The sequence below is a fragment of the Amblyomma maculatum genome, chromosome 1 (genome assembly GCF_055883805.1).
Source record: "Amblyomma maculatum isolate TAMU_Amacu chromosome 1, ASM5588380v1, whole genome shotgun sequence".
In the NCBI taxonomy this organism is placed as follows: Eukaryota; Metazoa; Arthropoda; class Arachnida; order Ixodida; family Ixodidae; genus Amblyomma; species Amblyomma maculatum.
The window spans coordinates 340,270,350-340,294,634 of NC_139344.1; the positions used below are offsets into that span (position 1 = coordinate 340,270,350).

Below are 24,285 nucleotides of genomic sequence, written 5' to 3' on the forward strand. Positions count from 1 at the left end.
TCGGATTTTCTGGCGAACTGGGACTTTAACGCTACGCGTTACCCAGGTAACACAACAAACCATTGGCCCAACATTGGTACTCTGTTGGAAACGTCCGGTCTGAAATACGGCCATTGCATTGCCAATACAGTACCAATATTGGGCCGGTGGTTTATGCCTCCGGGTCAAACGCACTGTCGACTTCCTGTCTCTCACTCCAGGCGCTGGATTCAGGGCTTTTACTTTACAGCTGCTATTCGTGGTAGCGGATGGAGCACGCATGTCTGCTCACACTTTTAACTTCCTTTATTCATGTCCAATCGCCTTACCCTGCAGCAGTAACATTCGTGAATTGTCATCCCGATCGTCACTATACCGTTGGCAAGCTCACCTTCTCTGTGAGCGTTTTCATTTTTTGTTCTGGTATCATCTGCGGTGGTGCCGAATGCAGCGAAAACATTGAGCACATATGCTTCGCTATGAAGTTTTCTGGGTAACTTGCTTGTAAGCGGCCTTGAAAGGACAGGCGAAAAGAAAGAAAAAGACAAATAACAAGCGCTATCCTATGCCGTCCATGTATAGCGCTGTGCTGTAGCAGTCCGAGAAATTAGCTACGAGTATGCAATAAATGACTCAGTTATAAGTCGTCGTCGTCATCAACGTAGTTGCATTCGCTGCAGGGAAGAGCGTTCTAATTGACTATGCCCTATTCAAACTGCGGCCGTCTTATCCCCAAAAACTTTAAGCTCATCCGTCCACCTGACTTTCTGCCGCACCCTGATACGCTAGCCTGGACGCTTGCCTGGGAATTCTTGCCGTCGCACTGTATGGCGTGTCCGTGCCTATTTCCTTATCTTGATTTCAACTAGAACGTCAGTAACTCGCGTTTTGTCCCCTCATCCGCTCTGCTCTTTCTTTCCTTCTTCTTCTTCTTCTTCTTCTTTTTTTTTTTTTTTGCTAGCACTACACCGATCATTTATACCTTTTCAAACCTTACTGCGTCGTTCTCAATTTAGGTTCCGAACTTTTCATTAACCCTGATATTTCTGCGCCTTAGGCAAGCTAGTGCCTGCCAGCTACACCCACCCGCTTCTTATTCTCCTAGTTTCACTTTCGTCTTTCGAGACTGTGCGTACTCCCTGTTCTATATACCACTTCCAGCGCGCTTCTGCCTGTCGTAAACTGCTGCTCTCTTACGAGACTGTTCGCTGTGATACCTTTCATGCAGGTTCATGCTTTCATAAAGACGCTCACCCGGGCAAACAAACCCCGTTGAACACCGCTCCCATAAGGCGTACAGCGGAAGCCGGAAGCTTGGTCTGACGTAAACAGTCTAGTTTGACACGCTGTCGAGTCAAGGTGCGCCGCAGAACTTGAAACTACTTTGCGTCGATTTTCGACAAACCACGTGCGTTTTCGCTGCTAGCGGCGCCGTCCACGTGTAACACTCTTACATTAACCCTCTCGTTCTCTCTGTCCGGAAAATTTCATCAGACTGCAGCGTTCCTTGTCTGTGCTATCTAGGCAGAGCACCCTCGCGTGTTCTTTGCGATACGTTTCCAGCCGTTTCCTGTCTCGGGCAACGTTGCGTTTGATGCATTTTCGTTGGAACAGCTTGCACCGAGCTTCGGCTTTCTCTCTGGCCACGATAGCACGGCTCCGCGAAAATCGCAGGCGCGCCGCCGCTGCCGGTTCGAGGAGGACTCGAGTGCGGAGGCGAGGAATAAAAGGGGTAGAACGGGTCGATTTCGACTGAACGACCCGTGTAACGTTCTCTTGGGGGGGTCGCTGTAGTTGCGCGGGAGGAGTGTGTGTGTATATGTGCGCACGCCGTTGGAGTGCTGCTATTGACGGGCTCGCGCTTGTTGTGTATACGCCTGTGACCGTTCGGAGCTCCTGAGCTGGTGCTGCTGCTGCTGCTGCTGCTGCACGGATTGGGAGCGAGATCGCTGGCCGTGTACGGCGTTGCTGCGTTTTCTATGTGATGGTGATTATTTTTTTTCTCCTTACAGTATGTTTAGAAGAAAACGAAACACATCGGGTGGGGAGCGTGGTTAAAGCAGACTTCCCGCGCTTTGCGACCAACTGCCGCAAGCAGCCCCCCCACCCCCCCTCCTTCTTCATGGGCTGCCTTCGGCTCTTTCTGGGTCATCTGTTCAGAACGTGTTGTTTTGGAGCGTATACGCCGAACAGTGGGAAAAACAAAGCAATGTTAGAAAGTTGCCAGTCGACACTTTAGAGGGACAGTGAGAGGAACTCCGTCCATTTTTTTTTTTCCCCAGAGAAAATCGATTCCGCGGCTTCTTGTGGCAATGCTCATGTATGTCTTGACAGCGCAAGCGCATTTATTTCGGTGAAGATCACATTTAGAACTTTTTCTGCCATTCTATTCAAACTCGTAGTGTTCGTGCCGAAAAGAACTCTTCGATCACTGTTTCGATGTTTTCTGCCGTCGTACATATCTTTTGGAGTGATTTTGGCCCTAAGCTTGTCGCAACACAAGAGTCTTTGTAGCAACAACCGAATTTCGTGTAGTGTGATACTGTCCTTTGCTATAGCACCAGAAATGTAGTGCTATAGTTCGACAGAAATGTATCACAGTACTACAGAAAAATCTGTGGTTATGGCAAAATGCCGGGGCATTGTCGTTTTTGCAAGAAAAAAAAAAATGTCTTGACCCTGACTGACTTGCTTGCGAAAACGGGCGCGGGGGGCAGGACTCGAGTTTAATTTTTTTTTTCTTTTCTAGCTGGGGTCCTGCGACATGCTTACGCAGAGTCCTCCGACTGGCATCAGCATTTCGCATCACCCGGGCTTCCTTCCCTCACCCTTTCGCCTATTTTCCTCGCTGCACCTGTTACTGTGAACTTCGGCCTTGTTTGGAGAGTTTCGCAACCAGGTGTCGTGCCTCCTACGTACCCATCCTGTCCTGCACCTTTCCTGTCCTACGCCCTTCCTGCTCTGCACTCTGCAGGCTCTGCACATTGCCTGTTTTGCACTTTCCCTGCCCCGTAACATTCGTGTCCTTACCCTTCGCGCCATGGACCATTCCTGTCTAATACCATTGTTGCCCTGCACCTTGCTTGCTCCGCACCCTGGCTGCTCTGCACACTCTCGACTTTGCACTCTTCCTGTTCTGTACCCTTCCTCTCCTACACCCTGCTTGCTGTGTATACTGCTTGATTTGCACCTTTCCTGTCCTGTGCCCTTTTGCCTTGAACCACGCACTTGCTCAACCGTGCACTGCCACACCCCCGACAACCTGCGACTGCTTACTGCACCCATATCCACAGGCAACGCCCCCTTATTTAGAAAGCATTCAACAGAGCTCACCCAACGCCATGATGCGAATGTGGTTGCAAAAACTCCACACCCCTACCCGGAGTTATTGAACACCCACCACCATTCGCCATCCTAGCTAAACGTACGGTGAATTTGTTTTTACTTCTATAAATGTGTGGCTTTTATGCACAAAGGATAATGGTGTCCTTGAAGTCACAGTAATCAACTGCACCGTTCTATTGTTTTGTTTCTTGCAGGTGGGGTGTCGAATGCCAGAGAACGAGGCCATGATGCCGGGAACGGGCTTCGGTCGACATTGTCTCAGAGCCAGCATCGCGGCGATTCGTTACGGCGCGCGTAGCAGCCATCTTCGCTTCTAGTGCGACCTTAACGCCACCCGTGCCTTGGATTTATTTTGTGTGCCTGTCCGTGCTTGAGTCGAAGCTTTTCGCAGTGCCAATGGACATGTATATCGAGAGCCGTGGATCATAATGAATTGAAGATACTATATGCCTCCGCCAACGATTTCTTCTGCGAGCAATCCTATATATGCCGAAGCACCGAACTTCGAATTGAAGAAAACTCGACTGGATTGATAGTTCGACGAAGGAGTGTTCAATACGGGCACCATTTTAACTCCGCAGATGTCATAAGGCAGGCTTCTCTGGCGTGTATGATGTCTTCTTGCTGAAATGATCTACGAGTGATATAAGCGATTGACCTGCCTCTTGAGCTCAGTAGGACATATAAGGCAGAACAGGGTACGTGCACTCGTAACTGAAAATTATCTACCGCTGGTGGTTTGTCTTTCGCAAAAGCTAATAGCAGCAGTTTCCAGCGGGCCTTTGCTGGTAGACAGTGGCTGATAGGCAGCTTGAAAAGTCACTCATCAGAGGTTTACGGGCTTTTGGTCGATTTTCTCTACCAGGTCGCAGGCTGGGAGCGCTTGTGGAGTTAGCCCTACGGATTGTCACTTTTTGACTGATAGTCGCCCTGTGCCTCCGTGGACGCGTCTCTTCTTGTGCAATTATCGCATCTGTTGTGATTTTGGCGGCGGAGCCGCAGTGTAGTGTTGTTGTGTTTGTGCTTTGTGTGTGCCTTCGGTATTCACCGCGGATCATTGCCTGGATTGGTGCGGATACAGCGCCGGCGACTGCTGCAGCCCCGTGAGTCTCGCCGCGACTGAGGCAGTTCCTCATCTAAGGAGTCTGTTACGAGTGCTTCTGTGGTGCTTCCAAACACTCCTGCGCTGCACATAAGCAGGAAAAATTCCCTGCGTTCCGAAACCAGTCAAAGGAGGCCCTTATCTGAAGGGTATTGAAGGACTCGAAGGCAGTAGCGAGGAAGGCACAGGCAACGTCTTCGAATCGCCAAGTGAGACCAGGCGCCTCCTTCGAAGAAACCCTGCCGTGGTCGCGCCTGGTTTTGAGCGAAGACGAAGGCTTGCCTCGAGTCTAGAAACCCCGAGACGGAGGTGGCGCCGAAAGCCTGGAGTGTCGCTTCGCGGGGTGCGTGCCATCCGGGTGCCTACCCTCTGCAGCAGCGGCTTCGGCCGTCGTCCGCGTGGCTGTAGGGTGCGGCGCTCGCGTGGCGGCTTGCAGCGGCAACGGCGGCTCGTGGGGTGCCCACCGTAGGGGCCCCGATGCGGACCGTAAGCCCGCCTGGGCCTCGGAGGGCGGCGAGAGACCAGCGGCCTGGCCCCGGCCTGCTCGGCTACAGTGCGCGACGGTCGGCGGCGGCGGCGGCCGGGTGTTCATGACGGCCGCAGACGCCGGCGGGTCCGGCGGCGGTAGCGGACTGACCTCTAGCCTGGGCGCCGGGGGAGCCATCTCAGGCCGTGCCATGGATGTGGACTTGAGCCATCTGACGCTGGCCGAGAGGGAGGCCATCATGACCGTGTTGCAGCGGGACCAGGCGCTGCGCAAGATGGAGGAACGGCGAATCCTGTGAGTGCATCGCAGCCGTTGCTGTAGCTTTTCTAGTACAATATTGCTTTGCACTGGGTGCGAGGGCAGGCCTACGCGCATGCGCTGGAGATGATCGCGCCACTGCTTAGCTGCGGTTGGGCACTTCAGCGGACACTTTAGATGCTTACAAAGCGGTTGTTTGGGTCGCCTGACTGGACATGATTGAAGACCCACGGTCCGAAGGGACTTACCATCATTTTTGTTTTTTCCTTTCTGTAGCCGTCTCCTTCAATGGGGGCTAGCAGGTACTACGCGGTAATATTCTGATATGATATGTTATCCACTATGCCGAACAATCCCTAATCCCTTGCTTCATTTCGGAATGTGTGAATGTTGCTTCAAGGACAGAACGGTGCCAACGTGAGTCTTGGGCCTGTGGTTGATTACATGGTCAATAGGAATCTTAGGGTCGCTCTCTCAGATAAAGACGGTCGTCTTGTTATTCTGTCTGGGGATGTGTACAACCAAAAAGCGCTGGAGGCTGTTGAGAAGAATTTAAGGGTGGTGTCAAAGGACACTAAGAAGGTCAAGAGAGAGGCTTTGCGCCTGTTAAGGGAAATGAATTTAGGCAGATTGGCTACTGCTGTAAGAGACGCTAAATCAGGGTTTCTGGACAATCTTTTCTGTGAAAACTCATAAACCCAGGGAACCCTAATCCTCCTCGACTTCATGAGTGAATTGTCCGTAATAGCGTTTCATAGCTACTTAGTTGTGCAAAAGTTACATTTATGATATCACAAACGCGCCGTTTTTAGACGAGTGCATGCGGCGCGGGCTGCAATGCGCAGTCTTGACCTTGATATTCGCCTTTTTTTTTTTTCTCCTGTTCCGTTTTTGTACAGTATATCACCTGTTTTGCATACAGTACCTCTTGGCAAAATCTTATTCTCGTTCACCTTTTGGTGTCTTCGGCTGACGGCACTCGTGGAGCACTGTTGTAGTGCCTGACAAACCAACACGCCACAATCGCGACATTTCGCAGCATGCGCCGGCGTCTCTAGTTAGCACTAGCTCTACACACCATTTGTAGGAACTTAAGATAGCCTCCGAGACAGTTAAGGGTCTCGGAGGCTATGCAGGAGTGCACAGAAAACTCCACGAGGGCCGTCAGCCGAAGACACCTTAAGTCACGCTCAAACCACGGTGTTTGCGGCTTAAGGCAACTGTTTGTTTGGCTGTACCGCGCTATAGGCATCATATTATCATGAATAACTGAGTGTGTAAAATATGACACGACAAATATAGCAGGAAACAATTTACAGTACTGATCAAAAGTGGTATACAACTCGTAGCCTCTGGCGTAGATCGGGTAAATTATAAACTGCATCGAAGCGCCGTCTAAGAGGAAGGGACCACGACACATGCATGTTGATAAAATGGAGCACCGACACGATTGTTTCGATTCCTGATAGCTGTTGCTGGATGGCGTTGCAATGCAGTTTTCCCTCACTCTATTTTTTCCTAGAGTTACTCTATAGGCTAACTATACTTTTCCCGAGCTCCGCCATCAGGGGAGCTCTGCCGTGTTGTATACCACTTTTGCTCACTACTGTAAATTACACATGTGCATTTTGATATAAATTCCCCTTACTCGATCTTCAATGAGAAAACTAACCTTTGGTGAGCAGCAGACTTTTTTTTTTTAATTTTCAAGAATTGTCTTAACAGAGACAGCAATAACGTATTTTGGGAATCTTTGTAGTGGTTTTGTCCTAGATGACCTTCGGAGCTTTTGTTGTTGCCCAGGTCTTGTGCATGTCCGTACGGTGCAGCCCGAGCTGATCAACATAACCTCCCACTGATCGAGATAATTTCTACAAAGGCTGTCAGCGATAAGATAACCTCAATTTTTTTTTTTTTTTTTTCATTTGAAAAATGCATGGAAGCAATTTCTTTGCTCTCAATAAAAAGTGACACCTACTAATTAACGAGGTAGTCTGGAAGTAATATTCAAGTAGGGGAATTTCAATTCGCACTATTTAACTACTACTTTGCCTCGACTGTAGCAGGTCTTTCTGTATATTAAATACTCTAAAGGTCGTTCACCATTCACAATCAACGTGCTATTTTTAATAATATATATACTCACTAGCGATCGAAATCTTTTGTAGAATGAACAAAATACTTGACACCATGCAAAAACAGTATGATAATAGCGTCAAGCCTCGAAATCGAAACTATCGAGTACATTGCGTGTGTTCACACTTTACCACTCATCAGTGACGAATTTCGGCAAAAATTTTAGTCGACACCGTCGCGCCAGCACGTTCCTTAATCAGCACACGTAGCAAGTCCGCAAGGTTCGTGCTTGAAATCCGGCAGTTCAAGGACAGCGCATTCACGGGTTTTGAGTGACTACGAATGATGTCCGTCGAGTGTAGTTCGGACAATAGTAAGCGCAATAGTTGGCTCAAATCGACGATTGCTTACATCGCATAGGCGCGTGATCGAACATTAAGCGAGACGTTCTCGTGTGATCCGGTCTGCCTACCAGTGCTGAAAGCAGTCGGCAGCAGTCGGCGTCGCTTGTGGACAACATGTTTGGCCGTTTTATTTTATGGGAACGGTCACCGAGCATACTTATTGATCGAACGAGTTGAAGTCGGATATTGGTCGTATCGGACAATGCGGACGCATTTAGCTCGAAGCGCTGGTCCTGCGCGGTGGCAGTATTAGTAGTATAAAACATTTATTTGGGAATATTGGTTATGGGTTAAGGGCGGGGTTGGTTGGGTCCTCAGTTCGGGGACTCCGTTTTCTGATGCCGCTGCCCGAGCTCTCACAGGGAAGGTCCATTGTGCCACAAGGTCGGGACTTGATAGGGCCACCTCCCAATCCGCTCACGTTGGTTTCTTCTTATCGAGGTTTGGCGTGGTTTTCTTGGCAAGCCCGTGGCCACCAAAAGTCTAACTGTCAAGCGTTTCTCAATCAGAGGACCGCATCCTCAGCGCTTGTTGCAGAGCTGCTAAACTGTCTAAGCCGTTGAAGTGTTGCGGAAGAGAATAGAATATTTTTCATAGCGGGAATTTAACGTGAATTTTGTCTTCTGAAAACCAGCAGTATATAGTAATTTCTGTCAACAGGCTAAATAAATGCGCTGAGACGCAGTCTTCGTATAATCCGCTAATCGGCGCTTCCTTGGGCGAGTTTCGGGCTTGCACAGTAAATGAAAAATGACGCATTGTTATCTTTAAGCACTCATTTACCGAATGCACGAAGCTCACTCAGTAAGTGTTAAATAGTACATCGTTATCTTGAAGCACTTATTTACCGAGCACACTTGTTATTTGCTTATCAATCAGCGGGGGAAAAAAAAAAAAGTGCAGTTTGCACGCGGTTGCGGCAGGGCAAAACAGGAACGGCTATTGGCCGGCACGGGCAGTATATAGCATTCGAGTCACGTGGAAATTTCGCTAAGTGGTTCTAGCAGCTGAAAAGAACGCGCACGCAGGCATAGCTTTTCTATGGCTTCTCAACCATCTGCGAGGAAGCCGTCCTATTCGACCGTTTTTTTTTTTTTTTGTTTTGTTTTGTCTTTTTTTTGTTTTTGTTTTTTTTTTCTCTGCTGCTTTCGTTCTGCAAGTTGTGGTCTAGTGTCGCTGTTGAACCGACGGGGCAGTGGGTAAAATACACGGTAACTCGACATCACAGCGAAGCACTTCGCGGCGCGCATCCGCGTAGCTAAATACGGGACGTGTCGTGTCGCTTGCCTGCTAGAAGGAGATTAATACGCTTATAAGTATACGTGCCCTGTAATACGCGCGAGCTAATCGATATCGACTTTCATTAGAATCTCGGGACAGTAGCCAAGAACAAAGTACATTTCTCCCAGAATCATTGCCAAGTTCGCTCAGTTATACGCTAAATGCTTCAAAAAAAAAAAAAAAAAAAGGTTTTACTTCGCTGAAGTTTTTATGCGGCCACGGTCCTCGGCGTACATTCAAGCACCTCAGTGCGGCTAGCACCGAATATCAGGCGATATGGGGCGTGTATTTCCTTGGGAAGTCAGCGACCAGCGGTTACGAGACCAGCAAACGGTTTTCTAAAAAAAAAAAAAGAAAAAAAAAACGAAAAAAAAACAAAAACAAAAAGAACAATTGCTCCGTTGAGTGAGTTCATGCAGATATAGAGGAACTGTAAGTTGACGTGCGCGAAATAAAATGAAATAATCAGTTCATATTAAAACCTTTGGCTGGCATGGCAACTTTCAATATGCCGGCGGTATGTCTACCGCTAAAGCCCCTCCGTTGATACCTTTTTTTTTATTCTTTTATCATCATCATCATCATCATCATCATCATCTTTCCTTGGGTTTGCCGCTGCCTCACCCTTCGTTCATCCCTGGCGTTCCTTCCAGTGTTAGCTGCCTTCGCCGTTCGTCGGCATTGCAGATTGCTCAACTACTGCTGCGCTTCAACAATTGCTGCTTTTTCAACATTGCTTGAGATTGCTCGGGAAGAAAGTGCAGGCTTTCATTGACTAGCTGGTTCACCGACAAAACCAAGTCTATCCTGTGCTTTCATTCAAAGGAATGCGAAGAAATAAAACTGCGGGACTGTAAACGCCGACCGAAAGAATGATTCGCTTAGCGGGGCCAGGCTGACATGCAAAAATATGCTCAGCAGCCGCGGATTCGAGCAGCCTTTTTCAATTGGCCAGCGGCCTCAGCAAAACTGATCAGAGTTGGTCCGAATTCAGGGAAGAGCGTCTTCGGGAAAAGGAATCAAAATGAAGTTTGGTCTCCCTACAATAAGAATACTATAAGAGGAAAAGAACGCTTTAAGAAGCCAGAATGTTGGCGGCACGTCTCTTTATATAGTACCGACAATACTGAAGAACGCCTTTTTGTTGAACACTTTTTTTCCGAAGGCCATTGTTAGCGATGGTGAGCGCCTTTTTCTCCGCTTAATGGTGTTTGATTTTTTTTTTTTTTTTTTCAATCTAATGCTTGTGCGAAGTGATTGGAGATTAACGCTTATGTCATTTCGGACCGTCGTTTTCGAGCGTAGTTTTCAGCTGTGCGCAAATGAAGCGCAAATACCGTCGCTCATATTTATTCGGCGCCAATGCTTATTTTTTGATTGCTCGCGTATTTTAATAAAATGAGCTATCTAACATTAATTACAATCAAACGGGTGCTTGAGAACAAGAGTAATAACCTTTAGGGAAAAAACTCGCATGTTTCGCTTTTTAATTGCGTTCGCAAACATATATCCTCCATTTTCTCCTAGTCACGAAAGGTCATGTCACCGCAAGGTAACAAGCTCACAAACGGACCTTCTTTTTTTTTTTTTTTTTTTTCGATTTGACCTCTTCGCAAGATGCCATTTAATAATAAAGTAAATGTTCGCAAACAGATGTCTTCTCTCATTTCGTCCTGTTCGCGAGACGTCACGTCGATGCATAGTTTATTTTGGCAAATAGCCGAAGCTACCCCACTTTGCCTTGTTTTCCGCAGGTCAAGTCAACTCATAGAGTTCATTTCCGCAAGCGGGAAACGGCGCTTTCTGTCATTCTAGTGAGAGGCCATCACGTCACATAGAGTTCTGCGATTTCAGGTGGCCGATCCACCTCCGGTGTCTCAAAGTGGGCTTCACGCGTATTAGCTATACAGTTAGTAGCTGGCGTTTCCTGTTTAAACCAAAAAGAAAAAAAAAACACGTTAAAAATATATCCTAAATTCATATTTTAAAATTGGTCTTAACGCATGACGTTCAATATCCTTGAGATGTACCTTTCAGCTTGCTGCGCATTGTGAATTTGCTACAATTGGCCGCAAAAGATAATTAACGAAGTGTGGCAGCCAAGGAAAGCAATGCAGGTCCATATTTTTTTAGGCATCGCTCCGCTACTTTGGGCATGCGCCGAATGCATATCGAGAGGCTCCGCGACTTCGTCAAGCTTCGCCTTTTGCTCACAAACTGGCATCTCTTTTATCAGATACGTCTTCACATTGCATGTAAAGGCACCGACAACGTTTGTTGTCAGTGCCACCGGCAACCATGCACAAGCTTTTGGATAAAATTGCCTTGTCTCCTCCGACTGTTCTATCGGCTGCACTTCCACCGCTTCTGTGGTCACCCATGCGAACTATGCGATCGGAGGCCCTTTGACTTCTGGATTTCGGTCACGGAGGTTCTCGCTTTCTTCACAATCCGAAACATTGTTTTTCTGAAGCGTTTGCTGCCTTCGTGCAAATGTCTCGCTGTATATATATGATGGAGACTGCAGCGTGTGGCAATTACAAATGCGCCCAGATTTATCACTGCTAGACATTTGTATGGTTAAGAGAAATGTAAATGAATTTATATTTCGACGTGAAAATGAAGTCTACTATATAGTGACAGGACTGTCACGGTCGCCGAGTTCGCTGTTTTTATTGGTTTTTGTATTTCGTTTCGGTGGCGTTACACTTCCAGAGACCTGTATTTCGGGCCAACGCAGATACGCGCCGAACGTTCTACGATTCGCAAATGGTTTCGAACGGTCTTTCGGCATAGCTGCGTCAGCAAAAGTACTCGGAGTTCGTCTGAAATGTCTATTTTTTCTTTTTTTTTTTTATTGCGTACGATTTAAACTTTACAAACAGCGCACTCTCATCACATGGCCGGCAGACCGCAATGCATAACTAAGCAGAAGCAGTTTGTTCTTTTCTCTTCAGTCTGCACCCAGGGGGTTGAATATTTAAAGACGACTCTTTCGTACCTGTGAAGAAATCGATGAAAACGCCATCTGTGATGTTCTAGGCGGTTTTCACAGCCGCGATAAGAATAAGAACTGAAAATAAACGCTATTTCAGACCAGCTTAGCGCGTTTCTTTCTGCCCTTGAACTTTCTCGTCGTGTTTCTCATCGCACTACGGGCTATAGTGCGCGTGACTAGTATCTTAGGGGGCAGATCGTGTGTTTGTGGGACCCCTACGGACTATAGGCTAGCTAGACGGTACCGCAGTACAGAAGCAGTTGTTTCGCGGAGCGCTCCGGTTTCGAGAGGAAGTGCCTCTAGATCCGGTTCGACAACATCGAGACGCGGCTCTCCTGCTGTTGGTTTTGCTCCGGAAATGAAATGAAAAGAAAGGAGCACACGAGTCGCTTTGGCAAGGGGTGACAAGCTTCGCATTTCCACATCAAAGTGAGCGACGAACCGATGGCGCTCGCCAAAGAGAGAGAGAGTGAGAGAGAGAGAGGGAGAGTGTGCGCGCGTGCGTGCGTGCGCGCGTGCGTGCGTGCGTGCGTGCAGAATCGAGATGTGTAGCTGGAAATGCGTATATTTTTTTATTTTCGCTAATCTCTTAGGCGCACTGGAGACAAAGTGTTGGAGCAAGTAAAAGTTTATTCAGGAAAGTCAAAGCAATGCAAGCAATACAGAGGCTGCACAACAGCCAGGTTAAGGCAATGCGCGCTTGATGCCGTTCATCGCTTCATCGTGGTATACGCGTTGCTACGGTTTCTTCCATTGTCTCTTCTATCTTCGCCCCTGCACTGCGGGTCGATCGAGGGCGCGTGGGAGCAACCGGAGTACTGGCGGCGAAAAGAAAGCGCTGCAGCCGTCCTTCTGCCGTTGCTTTCGGTGCGTGCCTAAACCCCACACGAACCTGGCGCCCTGGACGAGCCTGGGGCACAATTTCGAATAGTGCTCGGGACACACTTCCGGTATTTTTTTTTCTTATGGGGTAAAGGGGGCTAGCTTATTTGCATCTCCGCCGGAACCTATTTAGCGCCGCTCTGAGAGCGCGAGCTGGACCGCTCAGCCCCTCCCCACATCCTTTCTCTTGTTGCCTCATCTCTGCGGCCCACAATGAAGCCCTGGCGCGAGAGCAGCAGCGCTGACCTTGTTCCCTGTTCTTTTTTTATATACATTATGCACCTTTCCATTTTCTTTCGGTTTTTCCCATCCCGTAGTCCTACAGCGCTGTTTCATAGTCTCCGGGTTCAGCAGTGCCGAACAGAGCGTGATCCGCCTTTTGCGCTGTTCTTCGTTTATTTATATTTCTTTAGCAAAGTAAGGGGGGGGGGGGGGGGTCACCAGGAATTGAACTAACGAACTGGCAACACTTTCACGAACTGTTCTGAATGCGAGCTGTAATTTTTCCAGGGCACGCATTTGGGATTTCAGTGTATTGCAGGGGGCTTTTGTTTTCTTGCGTTGTATCGATTTGCGGACTTGTTCTCGGCTTTTGGATATTTCTCTTTGCCGTATTATGCTGCCGTCCGGATACTTTGTTCCGAGAGGGGGGTGGGGGAGAGAGAGGACGACAGGATTAGATGCCTAATTAGTCGATGTACATGGCTGCAACTTTGAGTCCACTTCGTTTATTAGTATACATCCTCATCGCAGCGGGTGTACTGCAAGCCGTGTGACTCGCAAAAAAAAAAAAAAAAAGAAAAAAGAAAAAAAAAAGCGACCATTCTCTGCGCAAGCTATTTGAAAGGCGATGCAGACAGTAACTAGCTGTAATTCTTGCGGTATTGTTAGTGAGCTGAAAGCGAGTGCTTGCACGATTAAATCGAATTAAGGTGGCACGCGCAGAGAGCTTGTGCGCACTACTGTCGCATTATTGTATGGTGATATGATTTGTTAATTATCCCGGAAGACCGGTAGAAGCATGATAGAATGATTTCAACGGTAAACCAAAATTAATTCCTTTCGCATCTACTTGCGTACTAACCACTCACCCGTTCCTGCGCTGTTGCTTGGATCAGTCAGTTAGGTGGACGGATGGGAATACAAAATCTAGTTAGACGAATGAATTGGTATCGTAGAGGTGTTTCATTCACTGGATTCCACTCACTGACATGCCTACTAACAAAGGCCTGTTTGCACCGGCAAGGCAGTGCTGGGAAAAATTTGCTCCCATTGCTCTCGTTTTATAAGCTGAAACCTAAGCGACAGTAATAGACAAGCTTTTCTGGGGTCGGATACAGCTCGGGAAAAAAAAAAAAAGAAAAAAAAAAAGAACCCTCTTTTCTTCGTCAGTGGATCCCGTCTGGCCAGTGGCCTCGACCAATTATCATCAATTCGTGGATAATGCCCTTAGACTTGTCAGCGTGATAACGCAGTGTGTGGCAGATGAAAGAGAGCTCACCACGGGTTAATCGGATTATCATAAAATCGATCTACGTCACTGGCTTAGATGCATGCTTTTTGTCTTTAATGGCACTTGACTATAGCATTTTTTTTTTTTATCTCAGCTTGACAAATTTACACCGGCTGGGTCTTGCTTCCTGACCTTTTCATTTTCTCATTAATCCGTTGTGATTGTAATTAACCCGTTGTTAATTGAGACGGCGGTCGTACAGATCCTTATACTCGCGGGCTTCTAGTTCAACGTTTCAAAGTCACAGTTTCACTTCCTCCGTAGCTGTAGTTGGCCTATCGCAGCGCTTCAACGAAAATAGATTACACGTCCTGACTTTATTTTAGGAATATCACAGTTGCGCACACAAATTATTTCTCCAAGTTAAGCTATACCCGGCCGCTGCGCCTTTTGGACGACATTTTTGAACCGGGAGAGAGAAATAGAACTCGCCTGTACCCTTTCTTCCGTACAAGGATTACTTCGTTGTTTAGACTGCGAACTCTTGCTTCCCGATAAACGCGCTGTTAAAGCTGCTGTAAGAACCCGAAGAAAGTGGACAGCAGCTCTCCGGTCATACTTTTTTTTTTTTATCCGACAGGAAAAGCTGTCTGCAATAACATATAGAAAATCTCTAGGCACAAGTTCATCGCAATTTTTTATGCCTTCTTTGCCAAATTACCGTACAAATCTTGCTGTATTCGGCGGTAGGCACAGTCTGTTTATACGTTAGCTTCAACTTGTCGCTCTTCTCGCGTCTGTTAATAATTAAGCTTATCATCCTTCCGTAGTTCTTGCCCTGGCCGGATTTTCTTACTTTGTGTTTAAAATTTAACTCTTCTGCGTTAGTCACAGCCTCCCTCCCATTTTCCCTTTGTTCCCAATTTATTTTTTTCTCGCACGCTCTTCTAACGCAATGCGAGCTTGCTGCAGTCGCTTGGAAGGTAATCACTGCTCCGTCGCACTTGCGAAACGTTTCTGGCGATTCATTGTGTTTTGTGTTGCAGAATCCTGTTTTTCCCTTTAATTCTCGTTTAATCGTTCCCACTGCCACTAATCTCGCAGCTCCTAATCCTCCGCCGTGTCGCCCGTGGTGGCCGTGCTCTGTGGCCTTTCCAGTTTCCTTCCCTTATGATATTCTGCCGCCGAGAAGCTTGGCGAGCGGGCGGCGAGTGAGGAAGGGTATGCGCTGAAAGGGCGACTAAATCACGGTGCCTGAGACAGGAAATACCGCTTTTTTTTTCTTTTTGTGCGCTTTCTTTTCCGGCTGCTTGCATCTGGTTTCTCGGACCTAACCTCAGTTGCTTTCCTTTTCTTTTGCTTTTCTTTTGCTTTTCTTTTGCTTTTCTTTTCTCTGTGGTGATGCTCCTAGCAGACTCTCTCTTCTCGGCTGCTCTGCCCAAGTCTTTCATCCCGGAGCCTGCCTGAAGCAGGGTCTCCTGCCGAGAGGAATTGGGTCCGGCATATAGCTCTCCCCGAGATTCGAAGAATGGGCGACGGCCTAAGAGGTACCGTAATTACCCGAACCTAACACGCACCCAATTTTCATGCTCGCGGAAACAGCGCAGAGAAGGTACGCGCAAGATGCAAATATATAGCGCAGCGAACTTGGATGGCCTAACGTCTCCAACCAAACCCAAACTGTCTGCCATCTTGGGACGACAGGCGTAGACTGCTCGATTTTTCATCCTGTGATGCGCACGGCGTCGAGGTTAAATTTTTCGCGATTAAAAAAGAAGTAGAAAGGGACGCCTTAGAATTGGATTAATACGGTAGACAGAGGAACGGAGAAAGGAACACACCACCGGCTCTCATAATTGGACGCCAGCGGTGACCTTTTCATTTCTCCTGTGGCCTTCGGTGTACGTTCCCTTTCCACGCCGAGCTCTCTTTTCGCGAGGGCTAAACCTGATGTACACGGTGTCACCCTTTCCCCTCTATGCCACATCCCTGTCTTTCTCTCATTCTCTCTGCGTATCATTTATCTGCCAGCTTTGATTTTCTTTTTCCCCGCAGTTTTGGTCATCCCCACTCTTGTGGAAAGCATAATGGAACTCTACGAGATGTGCCGCCGTTATGCAGCTCGTCTTCTAGTTTCGCTTTCCGTGATATGTGTATGGACTGCCCCTGAGAGCAGCGCTTCTGTAAAATTGCGTTGATAGTCGCTCTCTCGTACGTGGATGAAAAGCCAGGAGCTCGGTTTGAGGTTCGCACTGGATAATTAATCTTCAAACCTACGCGAAGAAAACAAAACAAAAGCCGAGGGCGAAAGTGAAATGAAGGTTTACAACAAAAATTTGACTCTGCCCTGTGTGTGTGTGTGTGTGTGTGTGTGTGTGTGTGTGTGTGTGTGTGTTCGCGCGTGTGTGTGTGTGCGTGCGTGCGCGCGTGTTTGTGTGTGTGTGTGTGTGTGTGTGTGTGTGTGTGTGTGTGTGTGTGTGTGTGTGTGTGTGTGTGTGTGTGTGTGTGTGTGTGTGTGTGTGTGTGTGTGTGTGTGTGTGTGTGTGTGTGTGTGTGTGTGTGTGTGTGCGTGCGTGCGTGCGTGCGTGCGTGCGTGCGTGCGTGTGTGTGTGTCCTCTTAACTATGCCTTTGTTATTTTCGCGCAGTTTTGGCGATGAACATTCGCGGCAACTAAAAATAGCCCGACAGAAAAACAATCGGGCAGCAACCGGATGACCAAGTGGCGTGCGCTTCGTCTCCTAAAAGCACGCCACTTCGTCTCCTAAAAGTCGCGCCTAATAGCTACGCTTCCAGTCACCGTCAACTTCAAGTTGCCCAACTTTCCACGTTGACTTATAATGAGTCATACAAAAAAAAAAAATAACATTAGCTGTGATTTAGCTTGTGGTTAATCCTGGAGTTACGCGACAGATATCTGCATGGCTACGCTGAGGTTCCGCTTGAAAGTAAAGACATGGCTTTTGCATAGTAGTATACTCTATGGTTTTAGCTTTATTTACACCATAAGGGGCTCTTTTGACCACTAAAGTGTGGTGAGGCGCAAGCCTCTATCGCGCGGTGGTGCGAAACCCTCCACTACGGCACCTCTTTCTCTCTGTTTTCACTCCCACCTTCGCGATGACGCTATAGCGTAAGCTACCAGCCACCATATAAGGCCCCGCTTTAACCGAGCCGTATGAACGTACAGGGGTAGTCAAAAGTTCCCAGGCCGCAGGTTTTGCTTCTGGTCGCCATATTCTGGCGCGTGATATCCCATTAAAGCTATCAATTATCTAGGAGGTTAACACTAATGCTTCTACCCTCCACATGTATTTTGAGATTTGGAGCCGTCGTAGCTGCCTGACTATGATGCTTTGAAGCAGACCATGTGACCTGGGAACTTTTGACTACCCTTGTATCTGCGTGGCCTAGGGATAACGTGAATGTAAGGGTCTTGGCAGGCTGATTCTGATATCACCCTCCCATATGAAAGTAGAGGCCCGAGTTGGCAGCTCCTGCCAAGCGTAATGTCAGGAAGCCCTACGTCCAGTTAGTGCTCGGCCATGTCAGCTGTCAGCTACCGCCTCCCACGACTTCTTTCTTCGCTCTTCGGACAGGCACGGTGAAATGGCGAGACTGTGGCCAATGTAGCACTCGCTACAAAAATGTTATGGGGTCTAGCGTGAGCAGAGCAGACCTTATAGTGGCTCAAAATCTGACCACCGAACAAAATGCTGTCATTGCCCAATTTTCGTCGCACATGTCTTATATGCATTCTCTTTAGAAATAAGATATGTTCTTTGATCAATTAATTAATTAATTGAAGGCGTTCTTGCTTTGTGCCTTTCTAAGCTTAGGAGGCGCGATTTGCGTATTATTTTGCATTTAGTGAGGCCAGCAATTAAAGCTTCCTGTTTAACTAGGACAAGTTGTAAGATTGGGCATGAGCGCTCGGGTTTCCGGCCCCGCTCGTAAAGGCGCCGTTGCCTCATTAGGCTCACTCCGCTGTGTTCGAGAGGTGGACGTCGCGATAGCTTGTGATAAGGAAGCTTCCGCAACGGTGCAGTTATAGGCGACGAAAAGAAAGTCCTTTTCTCCTTTGTGCCAAAAAGACCTTGGGTGCCCCAACTATGGCGCAGGCTGCAATCAACGAGCTTCCCCGCAGTTCGTTTGCCCCTCACCCACTCCTGTAGATACTTCGGGCCCGTTCATCGCGTCACGTCCAAGCGTAGCAGCTAAAAAGCTGCGTTTGCCCATGGTTGACGAGGCTGGGAGGATAGCGGGGTCTCGGATCGTTTTCTCAAAGCAGATTGAAGTCAGGGCCTCATTATCTAACGGAGCAAGGATCGAGTACGTCTCTAGACGTCTTGGTGACCTGCGTGGTTGGTGGCATGAATTCTCCCATAACCCACTGTTCATGTGGTTGCTCCCGCGAAGCTCATTTGTGTCGTCTCGTAGTTGTAGTTACTAATGCTGCGGTACATAAGAAACCTTGCTGTATGTGCTCCGAATGAACCCGGGCACAGTGTTCTCCATTTTCCGCCGTATACGGGGCGCGCTAGTGGCAGTGGTCAGTTGCGTTTGTAGCTTGCTTCTGCGCTGACTCGACTTCGTACTCTCTCACCATACAAAAATGAACAAGGCGTTAGTGAGAAATGCGGAGCTCAAAACTAGAATTACATAGATCAGTGATGGTGCACGGTCATACGCCATATGGCACGTCTGTGTCCGTATAACCGCATAGGGCATAGTGGTGCTGTGGGACTTAAAAGATGCTATCTAGCTGATGTGGGCTCCATGCGCAAACCCCACGATTACACACGTATAGGCGAACTTGTGGTCGGGACAAACAACGCGGGGACCAGCTGTTATACGCCCGAGTAGTGGCGAGAACTTGGAATCGGCGCAATGCTGGCTAGCTGACATGCCAGCCCCGCTTTTTCCGCTTCGCTGAAAGGATTCAGTTAACCGGAATGTGGGCTTAAAGGGCAACTCCGGTGGTTTTTTCATCATTTTGTGTTTTTAATTGAATTACATTCCTCGTCACGTCCTGACTCCAACACAAAAGCCGTTTTCCAAAATTACAATTAGAAGTATTTTTAAAAAAGAAAAACAGTAAATCGAAACCGAAACTGATTTCACGGCCAGAAACGACGTCACATTTGAGGAAATGGTGACGTCACACTCAGTATTAGAAAAACACTCGTACGTGCATTGGATGGTGAAAATAAAGTATGGAAATCATGACGCACTGCATAAAATGTCTGAGGTAGTTCAATATAAGCCTCACACTTTCATAATCACGCGGGAAGTATACATTAACGCCTGTATACTGTTTGTGACGTCAGAAACTCAGTGTTGCCGGCAGAAATAGTCTCAACTTAAGCCATGAAAACGGCATATTTTAAAGCCGTATTGCGCGTGAACGGATTATCATACAGCACCCGAATTTTGTAGAATGCGTCAGGACGGAGAGAAGAACCTGTGGTAAAAGTTTCACTACAATATTCGAATGTCAAAAAACCCCCGGAGTTGCCCTTTAAGCAACGACAGGCGCAATAGACTGGTCCAGTTGCGAGTTGAAATAAACATAACAGTTGTACTTCTTGGCGGGCGCCAAATGATAACTGTGGTTAGAAATACAGGTCATAGAGTGCTTAAATTACCGACAGCGGAATATTTGCAGTTGTGAAAACGTTATCAAGACGGCAGCTTTATATGTCTCACGAGAAGGGAAAAAGATAGGTGGTGAAAGGTGGCTGTTCCTGGCCTTACGGGGCTGGGACGGGTTGGTCAACGCCGCTAGCAGCGGGGGCTAGCCTGCCACTGAATTTTTATCTGTTGTAGGCCCTCATTGCACCCGCCACCGATTCGGTGGTGGACGACGGCTGTTGCGACGCGCGTCTTTCTCTCCCTCTTTTTTTTTCTTTCTTGTCTATTTTCTCCTCTGTCCGTCCCACCGGGGTGGTGCAACGGTAAGACGCCCGACTACTGTGCCTGAGTACCCGGGTTCGAGCCCGACCTCGGCGGCTGCGTTTCGATGGAGGCGAAATGAAGAGGCGTCCGTGTGCTGTGCGATGTCAGCGCACGTTAAAGATCCTAATGTGGTCGAAATTACTTCGTAGCCCTGCACTACGGCTCCTCTTCCTCTTTTTCCACTTCCACTCCCACCTTCCTCCCTTCCTTTACGGCGCGGTTGAGGTGTCCACAGAAAACAAGTAAGACAGTTACCGCGCCTTTCCCTTCCTATAAATCAATCAATCAATCTCCTCTGTCCGCACGAGGCAGCTGAGGTGGCTCAGCTACAGAGCCAGTGCAGGCCCGTGCATTTTATTTTCCTTCTTCCTTCAGTGGCAACAACACGAGAAGGAAAAGCCGCCCACGGAAGTGTCGGCTCGCCAGAATTCGTGGTTCCAAAAGGTCACGTGACGTCGTACGAACGTCTTCGTCGTCTTATCAGTCACATATCATTCTTAGTAGGGCAATGCTAAGTCATATAACGTAGCACCGGTCGTATGACGCTATAACAAGTCCTTAATCATGACTGGTGATGTGCTGTCATGAGACAAAAAAGTAAAGGTGGAGACTGGTTTATGGTGCGTCATGCGAGTATATGGAACTTAATCGTTTGACGTCAGGACTAAGTCATAAGTATCACGTGATCCGGGTGACTTGCAAGACGTGATGCGTCACACCGGAGTCATGCGTTCAAGAAGTGTCACGTTATTCATGATGACTTTAAAAAAAGCTGAATTCACGTGAGAAAGCGGCGTATCATTCAGGATGGCTTGCATAAAGTGACGACGTCACACTGGAGTCACGTGGTGAGTATATTCTAGGCACTATAAAATGACCTACACTTGACTTTGACTTTGTCCCGTGATTCACACTTGAGTCACGGGACAAAGAAGTGTCACTAGGTTCAGGATTACTTGCAGACAGTGTTGACGTCACTCGAGTCACGTGAAAAACTGTCATGTGATTTATGGTAATTTGCAAAAAGTAATGACGTCACACCGCGTTCACGCATTCATCTCACAAAGTGCCAGGTGAGTCGGCGTCCGTGTGCTGTGCGATGTCAGCGCACGTTAAAGATCCCCAGGTGGTCGAAATTACTCCGTAGCCCTCCACTACGGCTCCTCTTTCTCTCTTTCCACTTTCATTCCCACCTTCCTCCCTTCCCTTAAGGCGCGGTTCGGGTGTCCACAGAGCAAGTGTGACAGTTACTGCGCCTTTCCCTTCCTGTGAACCAATTTATTATTTATTAGTCGGGATCATCAGCAGGAACAAACGATAAAGCTTTCGCATTTCTCCACTGAAGCAGAATACAGTGCCCTCGAAACATTGAAGCCTTTCGTTTTAATGCGAAACCTCTGAGGTTTCCGTTCAGCATAAAACCCAGTGTTTTCTCGTCGGCGTCCGGCGTCGTCCTGTCGCGTCGCGAAATCATAATTTGCTGACATGGTCGTGACGTCACATCCACATGACCTCGCGCGGGAACTTCACACTCATATGGTATTTCACTTAAAATGGTATCTTATGGCTGTATGCTAATGAGTATGTGTTAATCACCACAGGCTGCCATCACTTCATACCCTGAAGGCGGATTTTAAGTTTCTCCCTATTTCTTTTTTTTTTCTAAGAGTTTTTTTTTTTTGTTGTTGTTGTTGTAATGAATTCTCTTTTCATACCTCTGCAGAACATCTATGCAGCTGAGTCTTGACACAAAGTGGCCGATAAACAACGCTGATAGGAAAGCCCTCCTTTACAAAGCACAGTTTTCCCAGATCTCCATGTCACTTGGCTCCAGTGTTGTCTGATGTATAAACATAACGTTGAGCCAGTGAGATCTACCGTGTTTTCGCAGCCCATATATTGCCCATCCGCAGTGAACGTGATGGAGTTGGCCTGTTCCAACACGGCCTGACGTGATTTCAAGGTGTGCATATCTGCCCACTCAGCGAAACGTAAAGCGACCTAACAGCAGCGAGGGGCGCATAGAGCCCGGGGCCAAAGCGAATGGACAGACATTGAGGCAGCACCGGGCTATATTCGTCTCAGTCCAGAATGCATCGCCGTCGCGCTGCCGTTCCTCCTCTAACGCCGACGGTTTGCAAAGGGCTCCATTCTCTCCTTTCACCGATTTATTGCCCTAAGGGCTTCTTCCATATGCGTTAAGTTTTCCTTGTCATGTTAATGGAGAACTTTATGAAAAAGAAGAGGAGAACGATGCATCTCTTTTATTCGTGACTCTTTTCGCGATTCCACTGCAGTGCACCTGCACAGTTTTTCTGTATTTTTCCTGCGCGAAGTGGCGGCAGAGCACGATTTCGCCCGCCGGCGATGGAAAGTTTGCGACTGACCGTCGTGTGCGTCTCGATGCTTGGTTGAACGGCGCCGACTGTGCGACGGAGAAAGGTGCCACAGAGGAAATATGAGGGAGGTCACGTTTTCCTTCTTTCTTTCTCGCTCACTTTTTTTTTTTTTCATTCGCTTTGCAGAAAAGTAAAGGTCATATAGAAATGGCCTGAGTATGGTAAGGCAGTTTTTATTGGCGGGTACTTTTTTTGCTTTTCATTGCGGATACAGCCTACTGATCGAAACGATGTCAGCGCACGTTAAAGATCCCAGGTGGTCGAAATTACTCCGTAGCCCTTCACTACGGCTCCTCTTTCTCTATTTCCACTTTCACTCCCACCTTCCTCCCTTACCTTACAGTGCGGTTGAGGTGTCCACAGAATACAAGTGAGACAGGGACCATGCCTTTCCTTTTCTTTAAATCAATCAATCAATCAATCAATCAATCAATCAATCAATCAATAAATCAAACAAACGCGATGGAGAGGAGTGCGTGCGATTTCTGCCGTTCTTGTTTATCAGATGATTAACACTTAAAAAAATAAGGACATTATTCATCCTTTTTGTCACCATAACTCTATTTGTGTGTACATATGAAATCGGCGCATGCAGTAAGCTGTTATTTGTCATTTGTTTTATTTGCCGACCAATCTGATTAACATATCCGTAGCGTTGCTTTCCGTACTTGTGTGGGAGCTTGCCGGCTCCCAGCAGCGAGATTGACAGGCGAGATATGCCTGGTGAGGACTAAGCACTCGACGAGTTCCCTCGATTATTGCCAACTGTCAGTGGAAAAAAATATGAGGAAACATTAGTACACGTGCACTGACTCTCAAATTCTCTTATGAGTAAATATTGTTTTTTGCTAGTGGTAAATCATTCATTGGTAGTCTGCGCTCGTCCGGATGGCCTTTTCGTTATTTCGTTTCGTGTGGTCGTGCTGCCTAATCGTCGCGATGAATTATTGCTAATTTGTTGTCTTCCGTAGTTAAAGAAAAGACGCCGGCCTGGCGCGAGGGAAACGCTTCCCGGTAAGGGGTGAGCACTAGCACTTTTTTCAAAATGAATCGAATGCGAGTAGTGCATCTTTGCTATCGAATCGAATGCGAATATTGCAGTCAAAAACCAAGTTCAATACGAATCGAACAGCGAAAGAGTAGAAACGAAAACAAGCCGCAAATTAGCGTGATTATTTGTTTTACTTGTGCGATTTCATAAAAGAACAAATATCCAAGCACGAAAGCGAATTAAGTTCTGGCAGTACGCGGCGCTACAACTGTGGAATTAACAAGCAGCCGTTATCGAAAGACGCTGGAGTGAACTTCACTTTGAGGCCGTGCAAAAGAATCTAGTGTATTATAAATGTGTGGCCGCTACGTCATACAGTGAGGAAAATACTCTTCTGAGTATTGTTGTCGACAGCGGTGAATCCGGCGTCACCGGCATCGAATCTCATGCGTGAGAGGGACGAGAGTTCTTAGCCATGCCATGAAGACAGGACTTGCTAAACATCGCTGAAATCCGCCGTTATGTCTAGCCTTGGAGACCGTATGCCTGAGCATAATGAGCGCTGTTGCATTAGTTGACTGCGGTCCGCGGCGCTGAACTGTTTTTTCCGGTGTATACTGATAGCGGCGGCCTGGTTTCGAAAAAAAGAAAAGAAGAAAAATATCACGGACGGT

General features: G+C 47.6%; 1 protein-coding gene across 1 annotated transcript in view; it reads left to right on the forward strand.

Annotated features, from left to right (window-relative positions):
- Window positions 1-24,285, forward strand: part of LOC146207585 (uncharacterized) — a 353,896-nt gene that overhangs the window by 11,654 nt on the left and 317,957 nt on the right. The window contains exon 2 of the mRNA XM_084588853.1: window positions 3,519-5,207. Within this exon, the coding sequence (XP_084444979.1) occupies window positions 5,017-5,207 (191 nt within the window). The 5' untranslated portion in view covers window positions 3,519-5,016. The remainder of the gene's footprint in view (window positions 1-3,518; window positions 5,208-24,285) is intronic.